The 21,702-nt window shown below is 64.1% G+C and overlaps 9 protein-coding genes across 9 annotated transcripts; 2 read left to right on the forward strand and 7 right to left on the reverse strand.

Moving 5' to 3' along the window:
- Nucleotides 1–438: 438 nt before the first annotated feature.
- EMIHUDRAFT_463575 (hypothetical protein) lies at nucleotides 439–2,120 on the reverse strand (the record flags this gene model as incomplete). Its single annotated transcript, XM_005777069.1, has 5 exons — nucleotides 2,004–2,120; nucleotides 1,590–1,922; nucleotides 1,369–1,409; nucleotides 1,242–1,297; nucleotides 439–1,126 (listed from the first exon to the last, which is right to left on the reverse strand). The coding sequence occupies exons 2-5, from the start codon at nucleotides 1,672–1,674 to the stop codon at nucleotides 439–441; spliced, it is 870 nt and encodes a 289-aa protein (XP_005777126.1). The 5' UTR covers nucleotides 1,675–1,922; nucleotides 2,004–2,120.
- A 999-nt stretch (nucleotides 2,121–3,119) lies between these two features.
- Nucleotides 3,120–5,097, reverse strand: EMIHUDRAFT_450587 (hypothetical protein; the record flags this gene model as incomplete). The annotated part of the gene is made up of 4 exons (XM_005777070.1): nucleotides 4,304–5,097; nucleotides 3,695–3,915; nucleotides 3,490–3,562; nucleotides 3,120–3,308 (listed from the first exon to the last, which is right to left on the reverse strand). The coding sequence occupies exons 1-4, from the start codon at nucleotides 5,084–5,086 to the stop codon at nucleotides 3,120–3,122; spliced, it is 1,266 nt and encodes a 421-aa protein (XP_005777127.1). The 5' UTR covers nucleotides 5,087–5,097.
- Nucleotides 5,098–5,734: 637 nt separating this feature from the next.
- On the reverse strand, nucleotides 5,735–7,665 carry EMIHUDRAFT_101089 (hypothetical protein; the record flags this gene model as incomplete). The annotated part of the gene is made up of 4 exons (XM_005777071.1): nucleotides 5,735–5,788; nucleotides 5,922–6,023; nucleotides 6,115–6,180; nucleotides 6,253–7,665. The coding sequence occupies 4 exons, from the start codon at nucleotides 7,663–7,665 to the stop codon at nucleotides 5,735–5,737; spliced, it is 1,635 nt and encodes a 544-aa protein (XP_005777128.1).
- Nucleotides 7,666–9,150: 1,485 nt separating this feature from the next.
- EMIHUDRAFT_101090 (NADH-cytochrome B5 reductase) lies at nucleotides 9,151–10,299 on the forward strand (the record flags this gene model as incomplete). Its single annotated transcript, XM_005777072.1, has 2 exons — nucleotides 9,151–9,720; nucleotides 9,982–10,299. The coding sequence occupies 2 exons, from the start codon at nucleotides 9,151–9,153 to the stop codon at nucleotides 10,297–10,299; spliced, it is 888 nt and encodes a 295-aa protein (XP_005777129.1).
- A 167-nt stretch (nucleotides 10,300–10,466) lies between these two features.
- On the reverse strand, nucleotides 10,467–11,359 carry EMIHUDRAFT_206789 (hypothetical protein; the record flags this gene model as incomplete). Its single annotated transcript, XM_005777073.1, has 3 exons — nucleotides 10,467–10,516; nucleotides 10,968–11,208; nucleotides 11,348–11,359. 3 exons carry the CDS (start codon nucleotides 11,357–11,359, stop codon nucleotides 10,467–10,469), a joined length of 303 nt encoding a protein of 100 aa, XP_005777130.1.
- A 978-nt stretch (nucleotides 11,360–12,337) lies between these two features.
- Nucleotides 12,338–13,316, reverse strand: EMIHUDRAFT_421474 (hypothetical protein). Its single transcript, XM_005777074.1, has 4 exons — nucleotides 13,254–13,316; nucleotides 13,089–13,184; nucleotides 12,837–12,934; nucleotides 12,338–12,659 (listed from the first exon to the last, which is right to left on the reverse strand). Exons 1-4 carry the CDS (start codon nucleotides 13,300–13,302, stop codon nucleotides 12,627–12,629), a joined length of 276 nt encoding a protein of 91 aa, XP_005777131.1. The 5' UTR covers nucleotides 13,303–13,316; the 3' UTR covers nucleotides 12,338–12,626.
- Nucleotides 13,317–14,197: 881 nt separating this feature from the next.
- On the reverse strand, nucleotides 14,198–15,668 carry EMIHUDRAFT_435448 (hypothetical protein). Its single transcript, XM_005777075.1, has 2 exons — nucleotides 15,645–15,668; nucleotides 14,198–15,575 (listed from the first exon to the last, which is right to left on the reverse strand). The coding sequence occupies exon 2, from the start codon at nucleotides 15,560–15,562 to the stop codon at nucleotides 14,447–14,449; it is 1,116 nt and encodes a 371-aa protein (XP_005777132.1). The 5' UTR covers nucleotides 15,563–15,575; nucleotides 15,645–15,668; the 3' UTR covers nucleotides 14,198–14,446.
- Nucleotides 15,669–17,005: 1,337 nt separating this feature from the next.
- EMIHUDRAFT_435451 (hypothetical protein) lies at nucleotides 17,006–18,417 on the reverse strand. Its single transcript, XM_005777076.1, has one exon. It carries the CDS (start codon nucleotides 18,380–18,382, stop codon nucleotides 17,255–17,257), a length of 1,128 nt encoding a protein of 375 aa, XP_005777133.1. The 5' UTR covers nucleotides 18,383–18,417; the 3' UTR covers nucleotides 17,006–17,254.
- A 1,579-nt stretch (nucleotides 18,418–19,996) lies between these two features.
- On the forward strand, nucleotides 19,997–21,288 carry EMIHUDRAFT_101092 (hypothetical protein; the record flags this gene model as incomplete). Its single annotated transcript, XM_005777077.1, has 3 exons — nucleotides 19,997–20,284; nucleotides 20,399–20,553; nucleotides 20,865–21,288. 3 exons carry the CDS (start codon nucleotides 19,997–19,999, stop codon nucleotides 21,286–21,288), a joined length of 867 nt encoding a protein of 288 aa, XP_005777134.1.
- Nucleotides 21,289–21,702: the final 414 nt, after the last annotated feature.

The following is a 21,702-nucleotide window of genomic DNA, read 5'->3' on the forward strand; positions in this document are numbered from 1 at the left end:
GGCCAGGCGCTGACGGCAAGCGCCGCGCTTTCTCGGCGCGGCGCTGGTCGCCCCACCGGGCACCTCGACGCAGCTTGACCTGCGGCGTGGGAGAGCTCTCTCGGCAGGAGGGGAGGAAGAGAAGGGGGCGAGGGAGGGCGGAAGGTGGGGTGGACGGTCGCGAGACGGGGGGGGGGGGGCGAAAACCAAAACGGGGCGAAGCCTCTCTACTCGCCAGGGACGCGCCTGGGGGCGCGCCCCCCAAACGAATTCGGGGATATCACGAATGACAATCTCCCATCCACTGTGTTCGTGCGCGTCGCCCATCTCTACTGGAGGTGACTGCTCTATTTATTTATTAATCTCCCATCCCTCCCTTGATATTTGTCTGTGGTTTTCTTTCTCTTTTAATTATTTTAAATGACAGAAGTCAGAACTCGGGACAACCGCGTCACCCAATCAGACGGCGCACTTGTCCTCCCGCTTCGGCTTGCGCGGCCGGCACGGCGCGCCGCAGCAGTACAGCAGCGCCGCGAGCGCGAGCGCCGCCCCACCGCACAGCGTGGCGCTCCACTGGCCCGGGCCCCCGCCTAGCAGCCCAAGCTCCGCCCCGCCGGCCGGCCCGTCCAGGCCGCCCTCCCCTCCCGCCTCGGCGCCGCAGAGACCGCACGAGTACCGGCAGCGCGCGAGCGCCTCAGACAGGGACTCGCGGCAGCCGCCCCGCCGCGCAAAGGCGACACACGACGGGCTCTTCCGCTCCGTGAGCAGCGCGTCCGCGTCGGCGCAATCTGCGCCCTCCTCTGCCTCTCCTTCTCGGTCCGCGTCGGCGGCGGCGGCCGCCTCGCCGCCGCCGACGCCGCCCGCGCCACGCTCCGCAGCCTTCCTCGGCCCGATCGCCTCCCGCTCCCGGCCCGCGCGCAGGGCGTCGAGCGACTGGTGGCGCCCCTCGGCCTTCTCCCTGGCCGCCCGGAGCGGGTGGTCGAGCTCGTCGTCGGAGAGGCCGCCTAGCTCACAGCGCGGGGCGTGAAGAGACGCCGTCCGCCCCGCAGAGGCGCGTCCGTCGAGGCACGCCGCGCCCTGCGTCCCCGCCGTGAGCTCCTCCCCGTCCTCCTCCGGGTCGCGCGCCCGGTGCCCCCGCGCGTGTGGCCTGCCACGCCAAAGGGGGTTCGGGCGGTCAGGGCAGCCTCTGCGGCCGCCTCGGGCAACCATGTGTGTGTGCGTGTGTGTGCGTGCGATCTTCGTGTGTGTCGCAGCGCACGCACTTTGAGGGTTGCTGCCGCTGCGCCGCTGCCCACTTCCAGTCGCCGAGGTGGCGCTCCTGTTAATCCATGATGAATGGGTCAGCTATACCTGATAATGAACACACCTCCAGTCGCAGAGGCGGCGCTCCTCCGGCCGAAGCAGCTCGTCGACGGGCTTGTCGCAGGTGCCTGGAGGGGGCGGCTCAGTCGAGGTGGCGAGAGCGGACGAGGTGGGAGGAAGGGGTCGCCCCGCGGCGTGCGCGTCATGACGTGGACCACGCACACCCGCACACGCAGCTTGGCTGCCCACGCCCCTGGCTGCCCGCACCTCGGCCGCGCCCTCTCGGCGCTGTCTCGGCTACCTCACACCGCACGACTTTGCGCACGAGCTGCCCATGAAGAAGGGGTTGTTCTTGCACTCGCCCGTCTCCGCCCACGAGACGCAAGCGGCCATCGAGTCGACGCACACGCCAAACACCGTGCGCGAGCCCGCCAGCGCGGCGCGCGCGGCGCCGTCGTAGTCGCCGGCGCAGTAGGGCAGCCGCGCGCTCGCGTTGCAGCCGCGCGCCTTGAACGCGCTGCAAGAGCGATGTTACAGTGCTCCACAAGATGTTATCTGATCCAGATATTGTGGCGCGCCTCGTACGTGCGGCAGAGTGCGCCGTCGAGCATCGCCAGGTGCTCGATGCAGAGCGCGTCGCGCTGTGGAGCGGAGGGCGACCCGTGGGAGGCGTGAGCTGGCGAGCCGGGCGGGGAGGGGAGCGGTGCTGCTGCTGCTGCTGCCTTCGAGACGGCGGCCCACCTGTCGGCGGGCGGCGTGAAGGCGCCAAAGAGGAAGTCGGGGCAGTCGCCCAGCGCGAGGTTCACGTGGTTCATCTTGTTGAAGTAGATCTTGGACGCCTGACCTCGGCCCGTCTCGGGTGATCTCGCGTCATCTCGCCTCGGCGTTGAAGTAGACCTCGGGGGCGATCTCGGGTGATCTCGCGCCTTCTCGCCGGGCTCGAAGGCCGGGCGGCCGAGCGTGTAGTCTGCGCCGTAGTGCAGGATGGGCGGCGCGCGGCCAAGGAAGGGCTCGTACCTGTCCGCGGGGCGTGCCGTGTGACCAGACGCTGGTTCGCAGCGCGCGGCCAGAGGCTTTTGGCCCGCGCCCGGGGTAGAGCATCACGTCCCGCCGCACTCGGTGGGTGACTCCGACGGTGGCGGCGGCAAAGACGTAGCCGTACATCTCCGAATGCCACATCGACTGCTTCTTGCGGACCGGCACCAAGTGCGCGTCCTGGAGCGGAGCACACACGGCTCAGGCTGGGACTCAACTGATCGTGCACGAGTCTCGCCCAAGTCTCGCGGGAAGACTGGGACCGAATGCAGCGGACACGGCGTGAAGACCGCTGAGCGCAGGAGAACACGCCTCGGCTCGAGCGCGCGCAAGAAGGAGAGGAGTGCGTAGAGGAGTGCGCATCTGGGTGCGCAACCTCAGGCTTGAGCTGCGACATCGACTCCTGGTAAAAGACGTCCGGCTCCTTGTGCGCAAAGGCGCGCACCTGCGGAGCGCGGGCGGTGTGGGCGGGTGTGGGCGGTGTGGGCGGCGGTGTGGGCGGTGTGGGCGGTGTGGGCGGCGTGCGGTGGGCGGGTAGGCGGCACGGGCGTGCCTTCTTTGTAAAGTCGAGCCAGAGGGGCGCGATGCGGCGGAGGTCCTCGGCGTGGAAGATGTGGAAGCCGCCCACCTGTGACCAGCGAGGAAGAGTGGCGTGAAGCGGGGGTGTGGAGGCCGCCCACCTGGCGCGAGGCACGTCGCTGTGACCACCCGCTGCTCACGCCTTCACAGCCAGGCTGTGAAGCCGGGGGAGCCGCGAGCGGCCCTCCCTCTCGCCGGCGCGTCCTCTTGTCTTCTGTCCCGCTCTAGCCGCAGTCCTGCGCGAGGCGCGGCAGCAGCGACTCGTCGAGGAAGCGCCTTGCAAAGCCGCTCTCGGTGCCGACGAGGTAGGTGTACTCGGCGGAGACGACGACGCCTCGCGCCGCGCCGAGGGCGAGGTGATCGACGGGCGCGCGGAACACCATGTCCGCGTCCGTCATGAGCACAAACTCGTCCTGACGTGGCGGCCGGGCGCAGCCCGAATGTCAGCGGCGGCGCGGTGGATGCTGGGGCTGCCGTCGGCGGCGGCGGCCGGGAGGGAGCACCCACGGGCCGGGGCGGCGATGGCGAGGGTGCAGCGGTGGCGAGGGTGCAGCGGTGGTGCGGAGGAAGAGGGCGGAGGGCGTGCGGCTGCACCTCTCCGTCAGGCAGCGGCGGTCGCTCCGCAAGCCACGCCATGACGGAGTAAGGCTTGTTGTACGAGGGGTACCTTGTGTGGAGGCGTCGTGGAGAGCGTCGTGGTTGAGACGCGGCGTGCACGCGGTGCTAGGGCGTGTGGTCTGACGAGGACCGATGGCGGTGGAGCTGTAAAGAGTGAACTTTGCAGCGGTCAGGGCCGCACCCCTTCTCGTCGACGAGCGGATCGTCCCGCATATTGCGGTGAACAAAGGTGTGCGGCGCGAGAGCGAGGTTCGCCTCTGAATACGCCTCCCGCTCCTTGCCCGCGCACGCCAGCAGCCTCGACAGGTTTGCCGTCTTGCCAAAACCAGAGAGCTCCATCGAGTAGACGAGAGCAGCAGTGTGCCAGTCGAAGAGGTGATTGCACTCGGCGGAGAACACGACCTGCAGCGGTCGCGCAGCTGCGATCGCCCAAAGTGAGAGAGTCAGCATGGCCGCCATTCTCGTCGGCACATTACGCCAGCATGGTTGACTCTTGCCCGGCCAAGAAAAAGAAAGGAAATTGCAAATCCAGCCTTACCAAACTCCAAGTGCTCAAAAGAGCGCCCCATCCCAGTGCCGGGCAAAAAGCAAAATAGAGAAAGGGTGGCGCTCAACAAAATAACGAATCAAAAGATACCACAATTGTCCCTTACAGACGGAGAGAGAGGTTTGTCAAAAATCTCTCTCTCAGACGGACCACGTACATGTGTATCAGGCAGCTGCGGGTAATCAAAGCAGTGGTGCCTCACAGCTCGGGCGAGAAGAAGACGGGATATGCCTGGTCAGCCACCGGAAAGCGCGCCTTGGCAGCCTCGAGCTCCGCCTGCGAGAAGATTTCGTGGAGCCCATTTGGAGCCTCCGCAGCCGGCGCTGCGGCGATGCCGGCGACGACGCAGCCCAGCTCATGCGAGAGCGGCGAAGAGCGCGGCTCGGCGAGCCGTTCCGGGTGGCTGCGGTTGAAGCGGAGGCCGAGCCGAACCTCGTGCACCTTGAGGGGCGAGGCGTGCGTCTCGGAGCGTAGCGCGGCGGCGAGGCCCCACACGGCCTGCGCGTTAATCTGCCCGAGCGGAGAGCGGGAGTCCCCGCCCGCGCCGCCGGTGACGAACGTGTAGCTCGCGCCCTCCACGGCCTCGAGCCGCGGGACGAGGAGTCGGCAAGCGGCAAATTGCATCGTCGGCAGCAGAGCCGCCTGCTCCGCGAACTGCTCGTGCGTCAGCGAGAGCAGCTTGCCGCGCAGCGAGCCGAGAGTGTTGGTCTCGTCGCACGAGCCCTTGGGGCCCGCCCACCAACGGACGGCGCTGTGCGTGACGACGTGATCTAAGGCGCCACCGGTTATCTCCATCGCCGCCGCTACTGTCTGCTCGGCCTCATCGGCCAACATCGAGCCGTGCAGAGGAATCAGCCGCTCCGGGCGGCCAAGGTCTTCGCTCAGGGCTTCGAGCCTGGCCTTGTGCCTTGAGTTGACGATGACCGTCGCGCCCGCGCGAAGGAGACCGCGAGCCAAGCCAGTGCCAATCACCCCAGCGCCGCCAACGACCCAGGCGTAGGTGCCTGTGAGCGCGCGTGCAGCCATCGCGCAGGCGACCAGTTAGTTGTTGCAGCACCGCTGGTGATGGAGATGAAAGCGAGTGCGACACGTTTTCTTTTTCTTTTCTTTGGAAGTCCAGACTGGCTGTTCTTCACCTTCCTACATACATACATACATGGAAGTCTAGCCACCTTCGCCCACCCACCGCGCTGGTGTGATAGCGCGCGCGAAAAGGTTTTTGCTCGCCTTCCCTGGGACCCCGTGTTGCGAGAGAGATATTTTTAGCAATACCAATGGGCTCCAGGCCCCAAATGACGTGTGAGTGTTAGAGTTGTTTGTGTTGCGTGACTGTCTCTGTGCGATTTCGGGCTCGGGGTTGTGCATTTATGTGAATTCATTCGCTGGTGTCCAGTCCGAGCCTGGCAGTTCTTCACCTTCGATACATACACATACCTTCCCCAGAGTGTGATCTGTCTGCCTTTGTTTGTTTCATACGTGATAGAGAGCTCTCACGCCGCGCGTAGGGCCCCTAGGGGCCTAGAGAACACAACCCTCTCTCTCTTTTCTCCCAGTAAGCTAAAAGTACGTACGTGATACGATAACACCGAAAAGGCGCACTCAAAAAGAGGAGAGCAGACGACACGAAGTTATACGCTACTCAAGCAAAAGGGAGCTCCGCGGCAGCGGCTTCATTCACTCGCTCGCCTTTGCGAGGAGGGTGCGCAGCACGTCGGCGTTCCGCCGAACCTGAAGAGGGCGGGCCAAGGCATAACCACGTGGAGCTACGCAGTCCACCCACCAACTATTTATAGGGCAGGTGACGCGCCTTGTGCTGCGCCGCCAAGCACGCAGCGTTGATCTCAAGCGGTGGCAGCGTCACCGCGTTGAGGTAGGGGAAGTCGGCCGCCGTCATGGCTGGGAGGATGGGGTCAGGGCCCGCCGCCCAGTTCGGGAGGGCCTCAGACAGCGAGGCGAGCGGCTCCTGCGTGCGTGGTGAGGCTAGTGATGTAGGACGTGTGAGAGACGGACTTGTCCGAGGTGATGGCCCGCCCGCTCCCAGCCGAGCGGCTCACCTGGCCCTGCAGGTAGAGCGCCTCCAGCGTGTACGGACTCGTCCCGAGGTACGCATTGGCGCGCACCTAGAGCGACGCGGATGTAGGTCGACGCTTCTGCCACCTCCCCGGGCGTCTGTTTAGCACGCGCTCGCGCACCGCCACACCGCGCAGCAGGATCGAGTTGCCTGCCGAGGGGTCGTTGAGCGCCGCGCGGACGGAAGGCCACAGCGCCTCGTCAAAGACCTGCAGCGTCCCATTTGGCAGCCGCGGCCAGAGGCTGAAGCAGTGGTTGTCGCCGACGGCTGGCGTGGGGCCCGGGTTGACACCAAAGAGGTGCGCGAGGCTGCTGCGCTCGATGCCGGCGCCGCTGGTCGACCACATTGCGAGCACGTTTGGCACGCCGCGGCGGAGCAGCCCGACGATGCCCGAGTTGTCGATTAAAGCGCCATCGAGCAGCGCGGCCTTCGCGGGCCGGAAGAAGGCGTCCGACGGCGGCGAGACCCACCAGCCGCGGAGCCGCATCTGCGACTGATAGAACATCTGCACCGCCGTACTCTCGAGCGACCCGGGCTCGAGCCCTGTGAGCGAGTTGAGCTCGGTCGAGCAGAGGCGGCCGTCGTGCTGCCGCAGCTGGTATGGCGAGCCAAGGAACGAGGAGGCAGCCGCGTCCGAGAGCACGCGGTGCGCGTTATAAGCTTGCGGCTGGAAGAAGGGACCGTGCGCAAAGATCCCGTGGGCCAGGAGCTTGAAGTTGTCGTTGGCGACGTGGGAAGAGCCGGCGCCGCCGCGGCCGGCCGGGATGTCCGCGTAGATCATCGCACTCTTGTCGATTACGCCCGGGGTGGGGTGGAGTGGCACGCCTGCGTCGAGCGCCTCGGTGGGGACGGCCGAGAGGTCAACCAGCGCAGCGCCGGTGGTGATGGGCGAGGGGCCGGCGGAGGCGGAGAAGCCGTCGAACCCGTAGTAAGCCGAGAAGTGGTCGATGAAGCACGCCCACAGCGGGTTGCCCGACACGAGGCACGGCAGGAAGGCGTCACCAAAGGTCGCACACCATTGCTCGCACGAGCGAACCGCTGCCGCCGTCTCCTCCGGCCCCGCCGCCTCGACGCCGCCATCGGTGGTCGCCTCCTCGGAGATTGCGATGCATGAGGCACACTGGGCGACGCGCGGAAGGTCGAAGAGACGGCCGGCGTCCTGCAGGCCGTAGTTGTCCGCCGGGGGCTCGAGGTGCCGGAGCGCGCTTGCGTTGGCGCTGGCATACTTGTCGAGCGGAGGCACCCACAGCTTCTCGCCATTCGTCCACAGGTTGTGAGCGACCGCGCCGGCAGAGATGGTGGAGATCAGCAGGTTCTCGCCGGCCTCGCGGAGGCCAAGCGTGGAGAGCTCCTCGAGGTGACAGACGTGGTTCACGATGCCGCTCAGAGCGCCGCCGGAGAGCGCGAGGCCAACTGCGGGCGAGGCGATCTTGACGCCGTTGTGCGAGGCGAGCTGGTACGACTGAATCACGACGCCGATGGTGGTTAGGCCGGTAAGTGCGATCCAGGCGCGGTAGAGGGTTCCGATGGGCATGTTGCTCGAGTAAGGTTTGGGCGTCCGAGGGCCGCAGCGTGTCAAGAGCGTGGGAGCAAGAATCCACGAATTTTTTCTTCCGTGTGGAAACCAATCGTTGCTCCGTCTCCCTTCTCGACTGTAAAAGAAAGAAAACGGACAAGCCAAGGGAGGGATGGGAGGACGGCACGCCGCCACCACACAGGGATTTTAAGGAGAGGGGTGTGGTGCACTAGCCGTCGCCCAGCCTTCAGAGAGAGAGAGAGAGAGAGATTGTTTTTGTTTTTGCCTTCATGCCACCTCGCGGTCGCCCCACTTCGTAAAAAAAGAAAGAAAACAGACAACCCAAACGAGGGATAGGGGATGTGGGAGTCCACCGTGCACCGCGCTGCGAGCCTGTCGTGTCCCTTGAAAGTTGAAAACAGACACCCCAAACGAGGGATAGGGGAGGGAGGAGGACAGGGTCCCCACCTGCACGAGCAGGATTTTGGAAGGACGATCAGGGGGACAGGTGGGGCTCTCCTGCTCCTGACAAGGGACACGACAGGCTCGCTCGCAGCGCGGTGCACGGTGGAATCCCAACTCCACTGGCGGTCCCATCTCAGTCTAGCGACCTTCCTCCGGCTTCTCACCGGCAGAAGTCTCTCACTACCACGGGCACACTGAGGAAACAGGGGTGGCAGGGGCGGCGGCATGAGTCTCCCACATACTATGCGGGCCTCACTAGAGGTGCGGCCTGCGCGTGTCCTAAAAAAGAAAGAAAGAAAACAGACAACCCAAGGGAGGGATGGGAGGACGGCACGCCGCCACCACACAGGGATTTTAAGGAGAGGAGTGTGATGCGCTAGCCGTCGCCCACCCTAGGGAGTCTGCCTCTTCCTATCTCTTTTCGCAGTCTCTCGCCGATTCTCGCTGCAACCTTCATGCCACCTCGCGGCCGTCCCACTCTCGTCGTTCTCTCCCTTGTCACTTCCTCCTCTGTCGCGTCATTCTCTTCTGCCTCGTCCTGCGCCGCCGCCGCCTGCCGTTCCCTTGTTCTCTCGGCTTCTTTCGCCTTTCGGCGCAGCTCCGCCCTCCTTGCTGCATATCCTGGCCCCTCGAGTCTATCGAGCTCCCCTCGCGCAAGGACCACATTTCTGACTCCCACTCCGATCATTTGCCTCCAGGTCATGTTGTTGCTCAGGTCCACTCTCTCTTCGAACACTCGTACCTCTACGGATGATGCCGGCGCTGGGGTCCCCTTCGGATGCATCGTGACATCTGACAACTGAATTTCCACTGGTTCGTCCTCCTCGGAGTCATCTTCCCCGTCCTCCTTCCGTTCGGCTCTTCGCTCGGTACGTTCGGTGTGGCTCACCCTCCATGCCGTGAACAGGCGCTTTATCCACCCTCTATTCTTCTCGCGTGTCCTCGCCCTTCGACTGTTTGCGCCTTCGGTTTGTTTTGTGTGTGGCACCAATGCGGCCAGGAAGAAGCACGGCGCAGGCTTGTCTGCACTCACGTCGGATGCTCGCCGCCAGCCTCACCACAGCCTCGGTGCCGCCGGCCGACACCTGCAGCGCCGCGGGGTCACTGCCTTATACGCTGACAAACAAGACTCGCTTGAGCCCCGACTCGTGGCTGCTGCGTTTTGCCTTGCCGCGCCGGTACCTGGGCGACGACCCCTCGCTGCCGACGTGCCTCAAGGTCTTACATCCCGAGGGCACGGACGAGGCCGGCCGGCCCAAGCGCCTCGAGAAGAGCTACTCTCCGGTCTCGCATCCAGCCACCGAGGGCTCTGTCGACTTGGTTGTCAAGGCATATGAGCCGCGGCCGGGCGGCGGCGTCGGCACATGGCTGTGCGGCCTCGAGGAGGGTGCCGTGATGCATGCGGTTCTCAAGGCCAAGCGGGTCATGCACGGCGACGCGGCGGTCGTTGGCCGCTGGCAGCACGTCGGCCTCGTCGGCGGTGGCACCGGCATCGCGCCGCTGCTGCAGATTGCGCGCATCCTGCTCGAGGACACCGGCAGCGCTCCGGCGGCGAGCGTGCGGCTGCTTAGCGTGAACCGGCGCGAGGAGGACATACTTGCGAGGCAGGTGCGGCGCCCACCGCTTGGCGCGCTTCTGCATCGCTACCTGCCCCGAGAAGCGGGCGAGACGCCCTCGCGCACGCACAGCGCAGCAGCAGCCAGCGGCTTGGCACCATTGCAGCACCGGTGGCTCGCAGAGCGCATACGAAGCCCCGACACAGCCCTCTTCACCCTACCCACTCTGGATGCACGCGCCGAGGTGTCCGGGCACAGTGAGGCTTTGCGCGATGCGGTGCGCTGACCACGCTGAACCCCGCTCTGCCGTCAGGAGCTCGAAGCACTGGCCGCCGCGCACCCGGACCGCTTCCGAGTGAGCTACTCGCTGACTGCGCCGCCGGCGGGATGGGAGGGCCTCACGGGGAGGGGGTCGGCGGAGCTCATCACGGCGGCGCTGCCGCCTCCGCGCGGCGACGGCAGCACGATGGTGCTGGTCTGCGGCACGGACGGCTTCGTCGAGCTGTGGGGGGGTCCGGTGGCGCGCGCGCCCAAGCAGCCGGGCGAGAAGAAGGGCGCGAAGGTGCAGGGCCCGCTCCTCGGGCTCCTCGCCGAGGCCGGCTTCGACGCGTCCGAGGTGTTCAAGTACTGACCGGGGAGAGAGGACGCGGCGCCTGGCATGAACGCACATCGCACACATGCGCGAGCATTTCCTGTGCATTGTCAAATGGGAGAATGGGTTTGGCGCGCCCCATATCGGTGTGTGCGTGTGTGCGTCATTATTCGCGGCGGCTGCGGGCTCTGCCTCGGGGCTGGCGCTTACCGGATACCGCTTTTTATCCTTTTTATTTTCGGCAAAAAGTCATAGCCTGACGCTATAGCGTGTGTAGGGTGCTGGATGGAGGACGGGTACGAAGTACGATGCACTAGCCCCAGCCGTCGGGGGGGTGTTGCCGGCGCTGGTAGATGATCTCTCGGAGAAGAGCCGGAGGGACCTTGGCGCCGGGGTCACGAGGAACTTGCAAGTCGTGGCCGAGGCGGCGACGGGAGCGGTGCAGAGGATCCAGCTCAACGATGAGGCTACGGCGCGCATAATGAAGAGAGAGGAACACATCGAGTGGCTGAGGAAGCTCTTCACTGGGTGGAAAGAGGCTCGGCCGGCCTTGAGGGAGTCGCGGAGGAGGAGGGATAACGCAGGCAACGCAGGGACGGGCCAACAGCCAGTGGGACGAACGAGGGCCGCGACGGCGGCTCAAGCGGGAGGGAGCGGAGACGGTGGGCAGCGAGCGAAGTGGGTGAGACTGATGATGCTCCTTCGACTTAGGGAGCGGTTCAGCTGCTGGGCGGGCTTCAGGTTGGTGCTCACGCGAAAAGGAATCGACGCGATGTGCAAAGCATACAAGAAGGGGAGAAGGAAGAGGAGAGACGCCGGTGGTGACGAAGCAGAAACTAGCGCAGACGAGAGCAGGGCAGACCCGGGGACTGGGGAGCCGGAGCGGACGGCATCAGCCGCCGAGGGAACGTTGGGAAGAGGCACGAGGAGGGCGGCGACCTCGACCGACTATGGAGGACCCGTCGCCAGACGACGCAGGGCAGACGACGGGGAGGCGGAGCAGTCGCGCAGGGCGAGACGAGGGAGGGAGCAGGATGTTGCGGAGATCAGCAGGAGGATGTACGAAGAGATTAGGAGCAGCAGGGACCCGAGGGACCATGTGGAAGACGGCTAGTGCTAGTCCCCCATCGGGAGGACGACCCCGGCTAGTCGCCGACCACACCCACAAAGAACCCTGCACAAAGATCGCAAGGGCGGGGACCTCCTTTTTACCCACCTCACAGTAGAGAGGTGTGCGTTTTTATTTATTTCTTTATAGTCAGTGTATCCTCTATGCTCTATGAAAGTTCGGCCGATCTCTCTCTAGATTGGGGCAAAACGACAAAACTCAAAAGTCGCAGGCGCGCAAAAATTTTGGACATTCTACTCTCCGGCGCGCCCGCGGCGCTCTCCAAATACTCGCTCACTATAGCGGCGTGCAGCCGGCGGCGCAGCCACGCCTTGTTGCCCGAGAGGGCCTCGCCACGCTCGCCCAGCTCCTCCTTGCTCCACCACCTTCATCGCCACCAGATCCTTTTGGACCTTTCGCATCGCCGCCGCCGCAAAGAGCCCCGGGCTCAGCCTCGTGCTCAGCAGCGCCTGCCCGCCCGCGGCCACGGTGACGCGACGGCGTGTGCATCACCGTTGCCCAGGCGCGAAAGTGTGTTGTGGGAGGATGCGTCCTTATGTGTCACAAACTTGTAGCGCTACATGTACATGTTGTTTGAACACCCACCGGCGGGCGCTCTCGAGGCGAGCGGCAGCATTTTTTGCTGCACCCGGCGCGCGCAGCGCCGAAGAAAATTTTGAAAAATGCTAAAAGTTGGGCGCTCCGAGACGACCAAAGTGGTAAAAGTCGCACTCTCCCCTGACCCGAGGCTCTCCAGATGCAGAACGCAGAAGAGAATCCAGAAACCTAACTCCTAAGTCCTAACCCTCAGACTATGCAAAAAGTTACACGGGACATCTACCGATTTTGAAATTTAATATATGTATGTATTTAGGGGATGCGAATGTTGGACGGAGGGTGGACGCGTATAATTATTAATAACGTATACGGCTGGGCTCTAAAGTCTAATTCTCGTATGTCGTAATTGTCATACTTTGGCAATCTGTTCTTATACAACTATTCCAGCGACGCACAAAAGGTAAACACTGCCCAAAGTCCAACGGTACACGTCTTCGACCGGGCGGCGGCCGGGGCTGTGGACCAACGTATCTACACTGCGCGCGCGATGCAGACTCCTGCTCTCGTGTGCTCTCTCCCGGCGCTCTCTCTCATGAACAACTCCACCTCTGCCGCTGCCCTGACTTCCCCGGCGCCTGGTCGCAGACAACATCCCTCACGGATCGACAGCAAGCACACGGTGGCGCTCGGCGCTCGCGCCCTAATAGCCCCGCGTGGTGGGGAGTCGGGTGCCCTGGAAAGGGGGGGGGGGGGGAAGCGAAGGCGGGCGTGCGGCCGAGAGAGAGAGAGTCGGGCGAGTGGCATATGCGATGTGGTGCGGGTGGTGCTGGCGGCGAGCACGACGGCGGTGGTGGCGGCGGTGGAGTGAGGGCGGGGCGCGAGGGCTTGAGGAGGGGAAGGGCTACGAAACCTCCGAGTCCTGGATGTGGCCCTGTTGGACGCCGTGGTTTTTCTTGGCAGTCTTGAGAGCGTCCACGTAGTCCTGCTTCGGCAAAAACGCGTGGTCGCCTGCGCAGGCCGCGCGTGCGGGTTGCGGCCTGCCCGACCAGCAACCCTCTCGGTGGCTGTGTGCGCCGCGGTGGACGTTGTGTGCGGTAGGGCGTGGAGGACGGCAAATTGTGAGGCAAGGATGGGGCTGGTCAGGCTCGAGGGGGCTGCTTACCCGAAGAGTGGCGCCGCATCACCTTACTCGAGGTCTGGGGAGAGAGGTGGGTCTCCTTGGCGGCGACGACCGCCTTTGGCCGCAGGAGGATCCAGCCTGCGAGCACGGATCCCACTGGGCGTGAAGAGAAGCAAGGCAACGCAGCAAATACACAGCCTCACGCACCGCCGATAGCGGCGACAGCGGCCGCTCCCACTGCCTTGGTGGCTGACATGTTGAGAGAGATTGGGTTCGTTGATTGTCCAGTTTTAGCCGCGATTTTTCTTTTTTTTTTGGTCTTAGCCTTCGATGTTAGGAAACAAAGCAAGGCGGGACATGGCATATCACTCTCGGCCCCACAGACTCTTTCTTTTTTATTTACAGTGAGTCGTCCCCGCCAATCCAGTATTGGATTTGAGGGTCGTCGTACAGTATTGGCGTCATCACTCACAACATCGTGAGCAGAGCTGTAGTAGAGCCGGAGCCGCATGAGTCTTGTGGTCGGAGGAGGAGTCGTCGGAGGAGCGGTCGGACAGCCCGCGCTTGTCGCGCCTGATGCGCTCTGCGAGGGGGCCGGGCGTAGTCGTCGTGCTCGAGCGTCGGGAAGACAGCGCGCCTTGCGACCTTGTCGGCCGAGCTGCCATCCCAGTACAAGGTGTACCACAGAACCAGTCGCCGCGAGGATAGAACCAAGCGTTGACCAACCTGTACCGTTCGAGAGCGGCCGCCTGAGCGGCCTGAGCAGCCGCCTGAGCAGCGCCTGAGCAGCCGCTCGGGCAGCCGCGGCAGCGGCAGCCTCTCGAGCCGCCGCCTCGCGCGTGCCTTGTTTCTTGCTTTCTTCTCCTGCCGCGTGCGCGACGTCTGCTTCTTCTTCTTCTTGGCGCCCGCAGAGTGGGGCTGGCTGACCCGCCAGAGGTCGTGCTCTGGACGAGACTGGGGCAGGGCGACTCACCGGAGGTGAAGGGGGACGAGGGCGGAGGCAGACTCAGCTGCTCTCCGTTGACCTCATGTTGGTGGCAGAACCAGTTGGTTCCGTGGCAGTCGTCTCTCTTCTTCGTACAGAGGTGCTAGGATTGCGAGAGTCACAACCTTTCGTTCCGGGCCCCTTGCGTGGATTAACTATGAGCGAGGCCACTGCGAATCGTTAGTGTTTAGTGGATACGTCAATGAACACACCAGTGAGGGAGGGCGAGACGATCGAGGGGTCCCGTGCCATGCGGAATCGACCCTATCCCAGTGCAACAGTGCAACAGTGGATACGTACGCATCTGTGTCCGCGTAGTGTGTCTAGAGATCGTGGCATCGCGCGGCTGCAAAAAATCCAAGACAGGAACCCCGCTCCCGCGCTCCCCGCACGCGCACCCACACATAGCCTGCATCTACTCGTCGCAAATGATGGCGCCCTTGACCTTCATCCTCACGGCGAATGCCCTCTTCTTGTTGAGCAGCAGTAGCGTCTTGCCGTCGCGCCCGCCAAAGCAGAGGTTGCTGACGCCACCCTTCACCTTGATGCGGCCGAGGTAGCTACCGTCGGGCGAGTAAACGCGCACGCCATCGCCGCAGCCCGCGTAGAGGTTGCCGCGCACGTCGCACTTGAGGCCGTCTGGGTAGCCCTCGGCGCCCGTGTCGACTTCCTTCTTGTCGCACAGATCAATCAGCTTACGCGCGTTGGCCAGCGACGGCGCGCTGCCGTGTTGGCCGTCATGCACGACGTCATACGCAAAGACGCAGCTCCTCTCGCCGCCAGGGCACGCGTGCCGAAGCTGCTTGCCGCGGGCCCACTTCCCGCTCCACACATCAGAAACGTAGGCCGTCTTCTCGTCGGGCGACAGCAGCACGCCATTCGGCTCATCGGCGCGCCTGTCGACCCTGCGCCACTCGGCCAGATCCGAGCACTTTTGCGGGTGCGACGGCACAGCCCAGACGGCCTTGGCGGTATCAAACGGAGCCGCGCGAAAGCCCTGCGATTCGAGGCCGTACGCAGGGTCCGTGAAGAGGAGATGACCGGAAGACTTGTGCAGCACGAGATCATTCGGCGAGTTCAGCGTGAGGCCGGCTTCTGGGCCGAGTCGCGTCGCCACGCTCAGCGTTTTGTCGATGTGCCACAGCGAGCCGCTCACGGAGCCCAGCCCTTGCGAGCACAGGAACGCACCTCCCTTGAAGTCCGTGGTGCCGCCGTTGCCCATCTCTATCGCTTCTTCGAGCGCACGCAGCCGGCGCACGTTTCCCGACGGGTGGTGCAGCGCTATGATCTTAACGTTGGTGGCGAGGGTGTTTTGCTGCAGCCGGTCGGACGTGACGAGCCACTCCGAGGAGCTCGGAATCCAAACGCCAGCCTCGTGGAAGAGCGGCTCGTCACATTCGGCTAGCAGCACCGCAACAGACGTGTGCAGCTCGTCAAACTCGCAACTGGTCGCCTCGGTCGCCTCGAAGACGACCGGCCGCTCCGCCGGCTCGCACACGTCGGGCATGGCCGAGCAGCAGATGAAGCGCATGGTTCCAGTAGACCTACTGTTAAATGATAGTAGTAGGGCAGTGTGGTCGCAGGGCGCCCGGGTCGCCTCGGAGCAGCCCCGCCGCGGGTGGCAAAGGAAATCACTGGCTCCGGCGCGCGCATTGCAATGCCGCAGGCGTGACATGATTGGGCTCTGTGATCTAGATATCCGAACCTTTGAGCTGTGAAGGTCGGCCCGCCCCGGCGACACTCTTAGGGACTGCTGTAGGTAGGTGTCTGTCGACTCTCACAGCGAGGGACGAGGAATTCTCGTGGTGTGTGTGTGTGTGTGAGAGAGAGAGAGATGTAGATGTGAGAGAGAGATTTTTATTAACCAACAAGAAATCACGACTCTCACAGTGATTTGGGCTCGGCAGCTTGTTAGCCCCCTCAGCCGAAGCTGGGGCCGGTCCCGTAGCCGAGAGAGCCCGCGCCGATGAGTTCGACGCGGTCGGGGGGGCCTGCGGAGAGGCCAGCGAGGTGGCGATCGCTGTACTTCATGGTGTCATCAAGTGACTGGCTGACTAGCACACAATCAGGCCTACCTACGCCGCGTGGATGCTCCACATACACGTATGTGAGTCGGGCTGGCTCGAGCCTCCTTCCGTTGCGTCACTAGTTTGCATAGCGAAAACCGGCGATTTCGAAGCCTGTGCGCTGTGGCGGTTGGGTTCGCTAAGAAGGAGGGGGAGAGAGCGTTGAGGGGGCTCACGGCAAGGAAGGACACGGACCGAGGGAGGGGTCGGCCGTCACACCTCCCGCCGCCGAGAGAGCGACCGACCGGAGGGGGGGTCCGGTCCACCTCGGGGGCAGACCACCGACCGGCGGGGGGGTCCCCACGAAGTAGGGGGGGTGGGTACAAAGAGTGACGCTCGTATAAGAGGAATTAGGCTAAACCCTATATTAAGCTAAAGGGCTCCCTATACCCTAAGCCTAAATAAATAAATAAAAACGGACACCTCTACTGTGAGATGGGTACCCTAAGCCTAACTCAAGAAATCACCCCGTTTTTGCCCATTTACGGTCATCCGTCAAAATATCTGAAGATCCTACAATACTCAATAGGATTCTCCCCAAACCTTGCTCAGCTGATCCAGCCTGGGGGGAAGGCCAGCCCTGGGCAAAGAAACCAGTACCTCAACCGGCTTCCCTGAGCGTCACAGTTCGGTGATCGCGCCGGCCGGACACCACTGACAAACGTCCGTTCCGGGCATTTGAACGCGACCTTCGGGGGCAAGGCGACATGGGCTCTATCGTCTATGGCTCAGACTGGACTCCTCTTGGTCCCCCCTGATGCCCTAGGCCACACCTGTGCCTTACTTGGAGCTCTAGGGGGTGGGCAGGGTTTGCCCCCCCCCAACTGGCCCGAGGCACCTTAATGCTTAATGTTAATCCTTATAAAGTTCGGCAGTCGGCACCCTACTGCTGAGTGCTGTACGAATTTCCGGCTACATGCGGTAAGTAAGAACACACGCAAAAATCTCAGAAGAGTAGAGAAACCAGAAAGGCCAAACAAGTCTAGCGCACGGCGATGGCGATTGAGAGAGGAGCCACACATTCGACACAGCTGGCCAACTCCTTGACCCTCCCCTCCCCACATACTCCGATACTGTATCCCAACTCCTCGTTTCCCAAGACTCAGTCGCGTCGAGCTCCGTCCCGTCACATGCTGTTCGTCCCGTCACTTAGCCAGTCACATGCCCGACAACGCGGAAACAGCCCCGCCCACCAGGAAGAGGTCGAGGTTCCCCATCGCGGCGAGGCCGAAGAATGCGCCCTTCGGTGCGACCGTTTCCCACGCCGTCTTTGCGGCGGCGCCCGCCTTGGTGAGGCCCTGGGCCACGCTCCTCGAGGTGGCCTCGCCCGCGATGAAGCCGCCGGTCGCGACGCTCTTGCACACGCTAACAAGATCGGCATGGGGAGCGCTCGCGGCGGCGAGATCCTGCGACTCCGCGACAGCTTTCCACGCCAGCTTTGCGGCGGCGCCAGCCTTTGTGCCCGCGATGAAGCCGCCGGTCGCGACGCTCTTGCACACGCCAACAAGATCGGCATGGGGAGCGCTCGCGGCGGCGAGATCCTGCGACTCCGCGACAGCTTTCCACGCCAGCTTTGCGGCGGCGCCAGCCTTTGTGCCCGCGATGAAGCCGCCGGTCGCGACGCTCTTGCACAAGCTGACGAGCTCAGCGTGGGGAGGGCTCGCGGCGGCGAGCTCCTGCGACTCCGCGACAGCTTTCCACGCCAGCTTTGCGGCGGCGCCAGCCTTTGTGCCCGCGATGAAGCCGCCGGTCGCGACGCTCTTGCACAAGCTGACGAGCTCAGCGTGGGGAGGGCTCGCGGCGGCGAGCTCCTGCGACTCCACCGGCGGCAGCGGCGGCTCGTCCGGAGCGGCGGCGAGGTCGTACGCGGCGGCGAACGCCGCGAGTAGGGCCACGAGGGAGACCAGCGCCCCCCAAACGTCCGCCGACGAAGCCCGCGTCGCCTTGCGGGTTGCCGCCTTGCGTGGCGCTGGCGGCACGATGACGGTGCCCTCTGCGATGAGGAGGTTGCCGAGGCGCTCGCCGACGAGGCGGTGCTTGAAGACCCGGCCGTCCTTGGTCCGGTTCGTCAAAATCGCCTCCGAACGCCCCGTCGCCAGCAGGGTTTTGGTGAACTCGGCGGCGACGTCAAACTCCGTCGTTTCGCACTGGAGCAGGTCGGCCGGGCGCTTGCCCAGCGCCTCGCTCTCGGTGTAGCCGCACAGCGCGCTCCAGGCGTCGTTCACGCCGACGACTTTCCCCGCCCCGTCGCACACGATTGTGGGCTTGTCCGAACTGGGCGCCATCTGGGAGAGGGCCGCTGGAGTGCCTGACCTGAGAGTGCCCTCGCTGTGATGCGGCAATCAGGGGCGTTTTTTTTTCTTTTTTTCTGGCAGCCCGGCCAACCCTTCTCCCACAAGACCGGCCGCTCAAGGCGCACCGCGGTTTCTACCACGACGCGATTCTTGTCAAGCGCAACAACTTCAACCTTCTCTCTCCACGAGACGTTCGGCGGCGGCTTCTCGCCCACCGACCGCCGTTCTCAAGCTGCGCCGCCTCGCGCGCGGCAGCGTTGACCGCACGGCCGACTCGCCCAAGTACTCGCTCTCTTTTATGTCCCACCATGCAGAGCGCATCTCTCTCTCTCTTGTGCGAGGCGTGAACCGCGCCATTCGCTCTCACCTGGCAACACCCTGTCTGCACGTCTCGCGCGCGCGTGAACAGGGCAACAGTCGTCCACACACCCCAAAATTGAGTTCGACCGCCCAAATCTGTCTCCCTCCTCCCCCCCCCCCCCCCCCCGCAAACTTTAAACCACCATAAACTTCAGTCTGCAGGGGCTCCAGGCCCCAAATGACGTGTGAGTGTTAGAGTTGTTGAGCACTTGTGACTTGAGCACTGGATAGGGTCGATTCCGCATGGTAACGGGACCCACCGATCGTCTCGCCCTCCCTCACTGGTGTGTTCCTTGGGGGGGGTCCTAACAAACACGGTCTACAGGATCGAGGTGCGCGCACGCTGCGGTGAGGGACCCTGAGAGGGTAGATCGAGCAGTGTCGTCCCCCCTCGCCTAGAGTTGTTTGGTATTGCTAAAAATCTCTCTCCCACACGCCTGGGAAGCTGGAATGGGCAGATTTTGGGCTTTACGAGAGAGAGTTTCCTCTCGCACCCTGCCTGGTTCCCTTTCCGTGTTTCCTGCTAGTTTCCCTACAGCACCCTCTAGTTTCCTTTGGAAACTCCGTGGAAATCATCAATTTCCCGGGCTCTGAGCCGAGTCTGAGGCTGGTTTGGGCCCCAAATCAGCCCAATCGGCAAAACCGGGGTATTTTGCGGGTATACCTGGAAAACCCCGGGTATACCTGGAAAATACCCGCGTAGTTTGCCGGTTTCCCTCGGTTTCGCCTCAGATTTTGCCCCAAACCAGCTCTCAGACTCAGGGAAACTCGAGAGTTGCCAGAATGGAGCAGGAATGGAGCACCAGACCCTCTGGTTTCCCTGGAAACTTCCGTAAACTCAAAGTGCTGCTGGGGACCCTATGGTTTCCCTCTGGGTTGCGCCGGAAACTCTCCGTAAAGGCCAAGGCAGATTGGGCTCGAAGGAGAGCCGCGGTCGCGGTCGCGGCCAGCGCGCGGGGCCTGGCTAGGGCTGCCGGGCGAGTCCAAGAGGCAAACGGCTTCTCGGCCACAGAGCCAGCACCAGCACCACAGTCAGTGCACAGGTGGGGGGCGGTGCCCGTGTCGCCTAGTTCCGCCCGCGGATGGGCGGCCCCTCCACCCTCCTTCATGCACTCGAATGTACGGATCACCTAGTCCCCACCGAAGCTGTCGTGGGATCGCAGAAGAAAACAGCGCACCAATGTCTGCGAAAACAGCCCGCCCCCAAGTGATTTCTCTCGCGCGCAAGACTGCAGTCATGCACATATGCCGGAGGCGCGTCTCGTTGTCGCCGCCTTTCGCGCCGCGTACTCCGAGGCGTCGGCGGCCAGAGGCGGCGCCGTCTACTCGGGACAGAGCGTCAGCGGCCTGAGCGACGTGGACGCCGACGTGCCCCTCGTCGCAGCGCTTGTGCTGTGTGGTTCTGACGAGGTGGTGCAGCTTGGGCCGTGCGAGCGGACCTTCCTCGCGCAGAGCTGCTTCAAGCCGCTGACGCTCGCCATGGCGCTGCAGCTCGGGCTCGGCCCGGAGGTCTTTTGGAAGCACGTCCGGCAGGTTCTTTCTGTCATTCATTGCGTCTCATCTCTCGTTCTTCCTCTCAGGCGACAAGCACAGCCGCGGCGCACACATCTGGCGCTTCTTCTGCCGAGGTCGGCTGCGCTATGGTAGGTGCGGCGCGCGGTGGCGAGCGTCGGCGACGTGCCGTTCGGCTCGTTTGGCCTCGCCGAGGACGGGCGCGCGCTCAATCCGCTCATCAACTCTGGCGCGCTGGTCGTCTGCGAGCTGCTCTCGCGCACGCACAGCGAGGAGGACGTCGGGCGATGGTGCCGCAGCGTGGGAGGACCGCGCGACGCGGGGACGGCCGCCTCGCAGCGGACCTCGTGCTTCGACACGGCAGCGGTGGCGGCGACCGCCGCGGCGCGTGGCGGCCGGAGCGTTCTCGACCGCGCGAGGCGAGGGCTCTGACTGAGACCAGACGACAGCGGTAGGACTCGCTACGCAACCGAGGGCTGTGCTGCCAGCTGGCGAGCAGGCGCGAGCGTCGCTGCCTCCGTGGCACATCGCCGCCGCCGCCACCCTCCCCGGCCGTCGCCCTCGCTGCCCCTCGAGCCGTCTCGCCACCTTGCCGTCACAGGGGCTCGCTGCCGAGGACAGAGGACGCCGTCGAGCGCGCGGTGCGGCACTACGCCGCGCTGGACTGCCTGCGCACAGACGCGACGGAGCTTGCGCGCGCCGCGGCCGCCTTTGCGGGCGGCGGCGGCGGCGGCGGCGGCGGCGGCGGCGGCGGCGACGCGCTCAGCGCGCGCACTCGCACGGCGACGCTGTCGGCGATGCTCCACTCGGGCATGTACGAGGCGAGCGGGACGTGGGCGGAAGAGGTGGGGCTGCCGGCGAAGTCCGGGGTGAGTGGCGCCGTCTGGTGCGCCATCCCCGGCGTCGGCGGCGTCTGCGCGCAGCAGCCGCGCATCGACGGCGCGGGGAACTCGGTGGCGGCGATGGCGATGCTGCGCGCGCTGGTCGCGAGGCTGCCAGAGATGAGCGTCTTTCATGGCGGATAAGACATGGCGCATTAGGGTGGCCGCCGAGATTGTGGCGCACAAGTGTACGGCGCACACACTTTTTCATCGGTGTGTGTGCAAATCGTGGTATCGGTGTGTGCACCAGACATGGCAAATGCGATTTCAAATGGTACGGTGTGCCAGACATCGGTGTGTGCAACTGGTAATGGTGTACGCGTGTAACGCTACTTGCTCGTGAGAGCTGCCGACGGTGCGCGGTGTGGGTGCGTGGGTGTGCGCGAGAGTTTCCGAGCGAGAGTTTTTATTTTAAATCGTTTTATTACGGCTTCTGACGCAAAGAGCTGCATGCCATCGAAGGCGCTGTCGAGGTTCGCCGAGCGCGGCGCAGGTTGGAGGACACCGTCACCGACGAGCGCGTTGGACTTTTCACTCCGGACAAAGACGGCGCGGACA

This window comes from Emiliania huxleyi (assembly GCF_000372725.1).
Source record: "Emiliania huxleyi CCMP1516 unplaced genomic scaffold EMIHUscaffold_27, whole genome shotgun sequence".
Classification (NCBI taxonomy): Eukaryota; Haptophyta; order Isochrysidales; family Noelaerhabdaceae; genus Emiliania; species Emiliania huxleyi.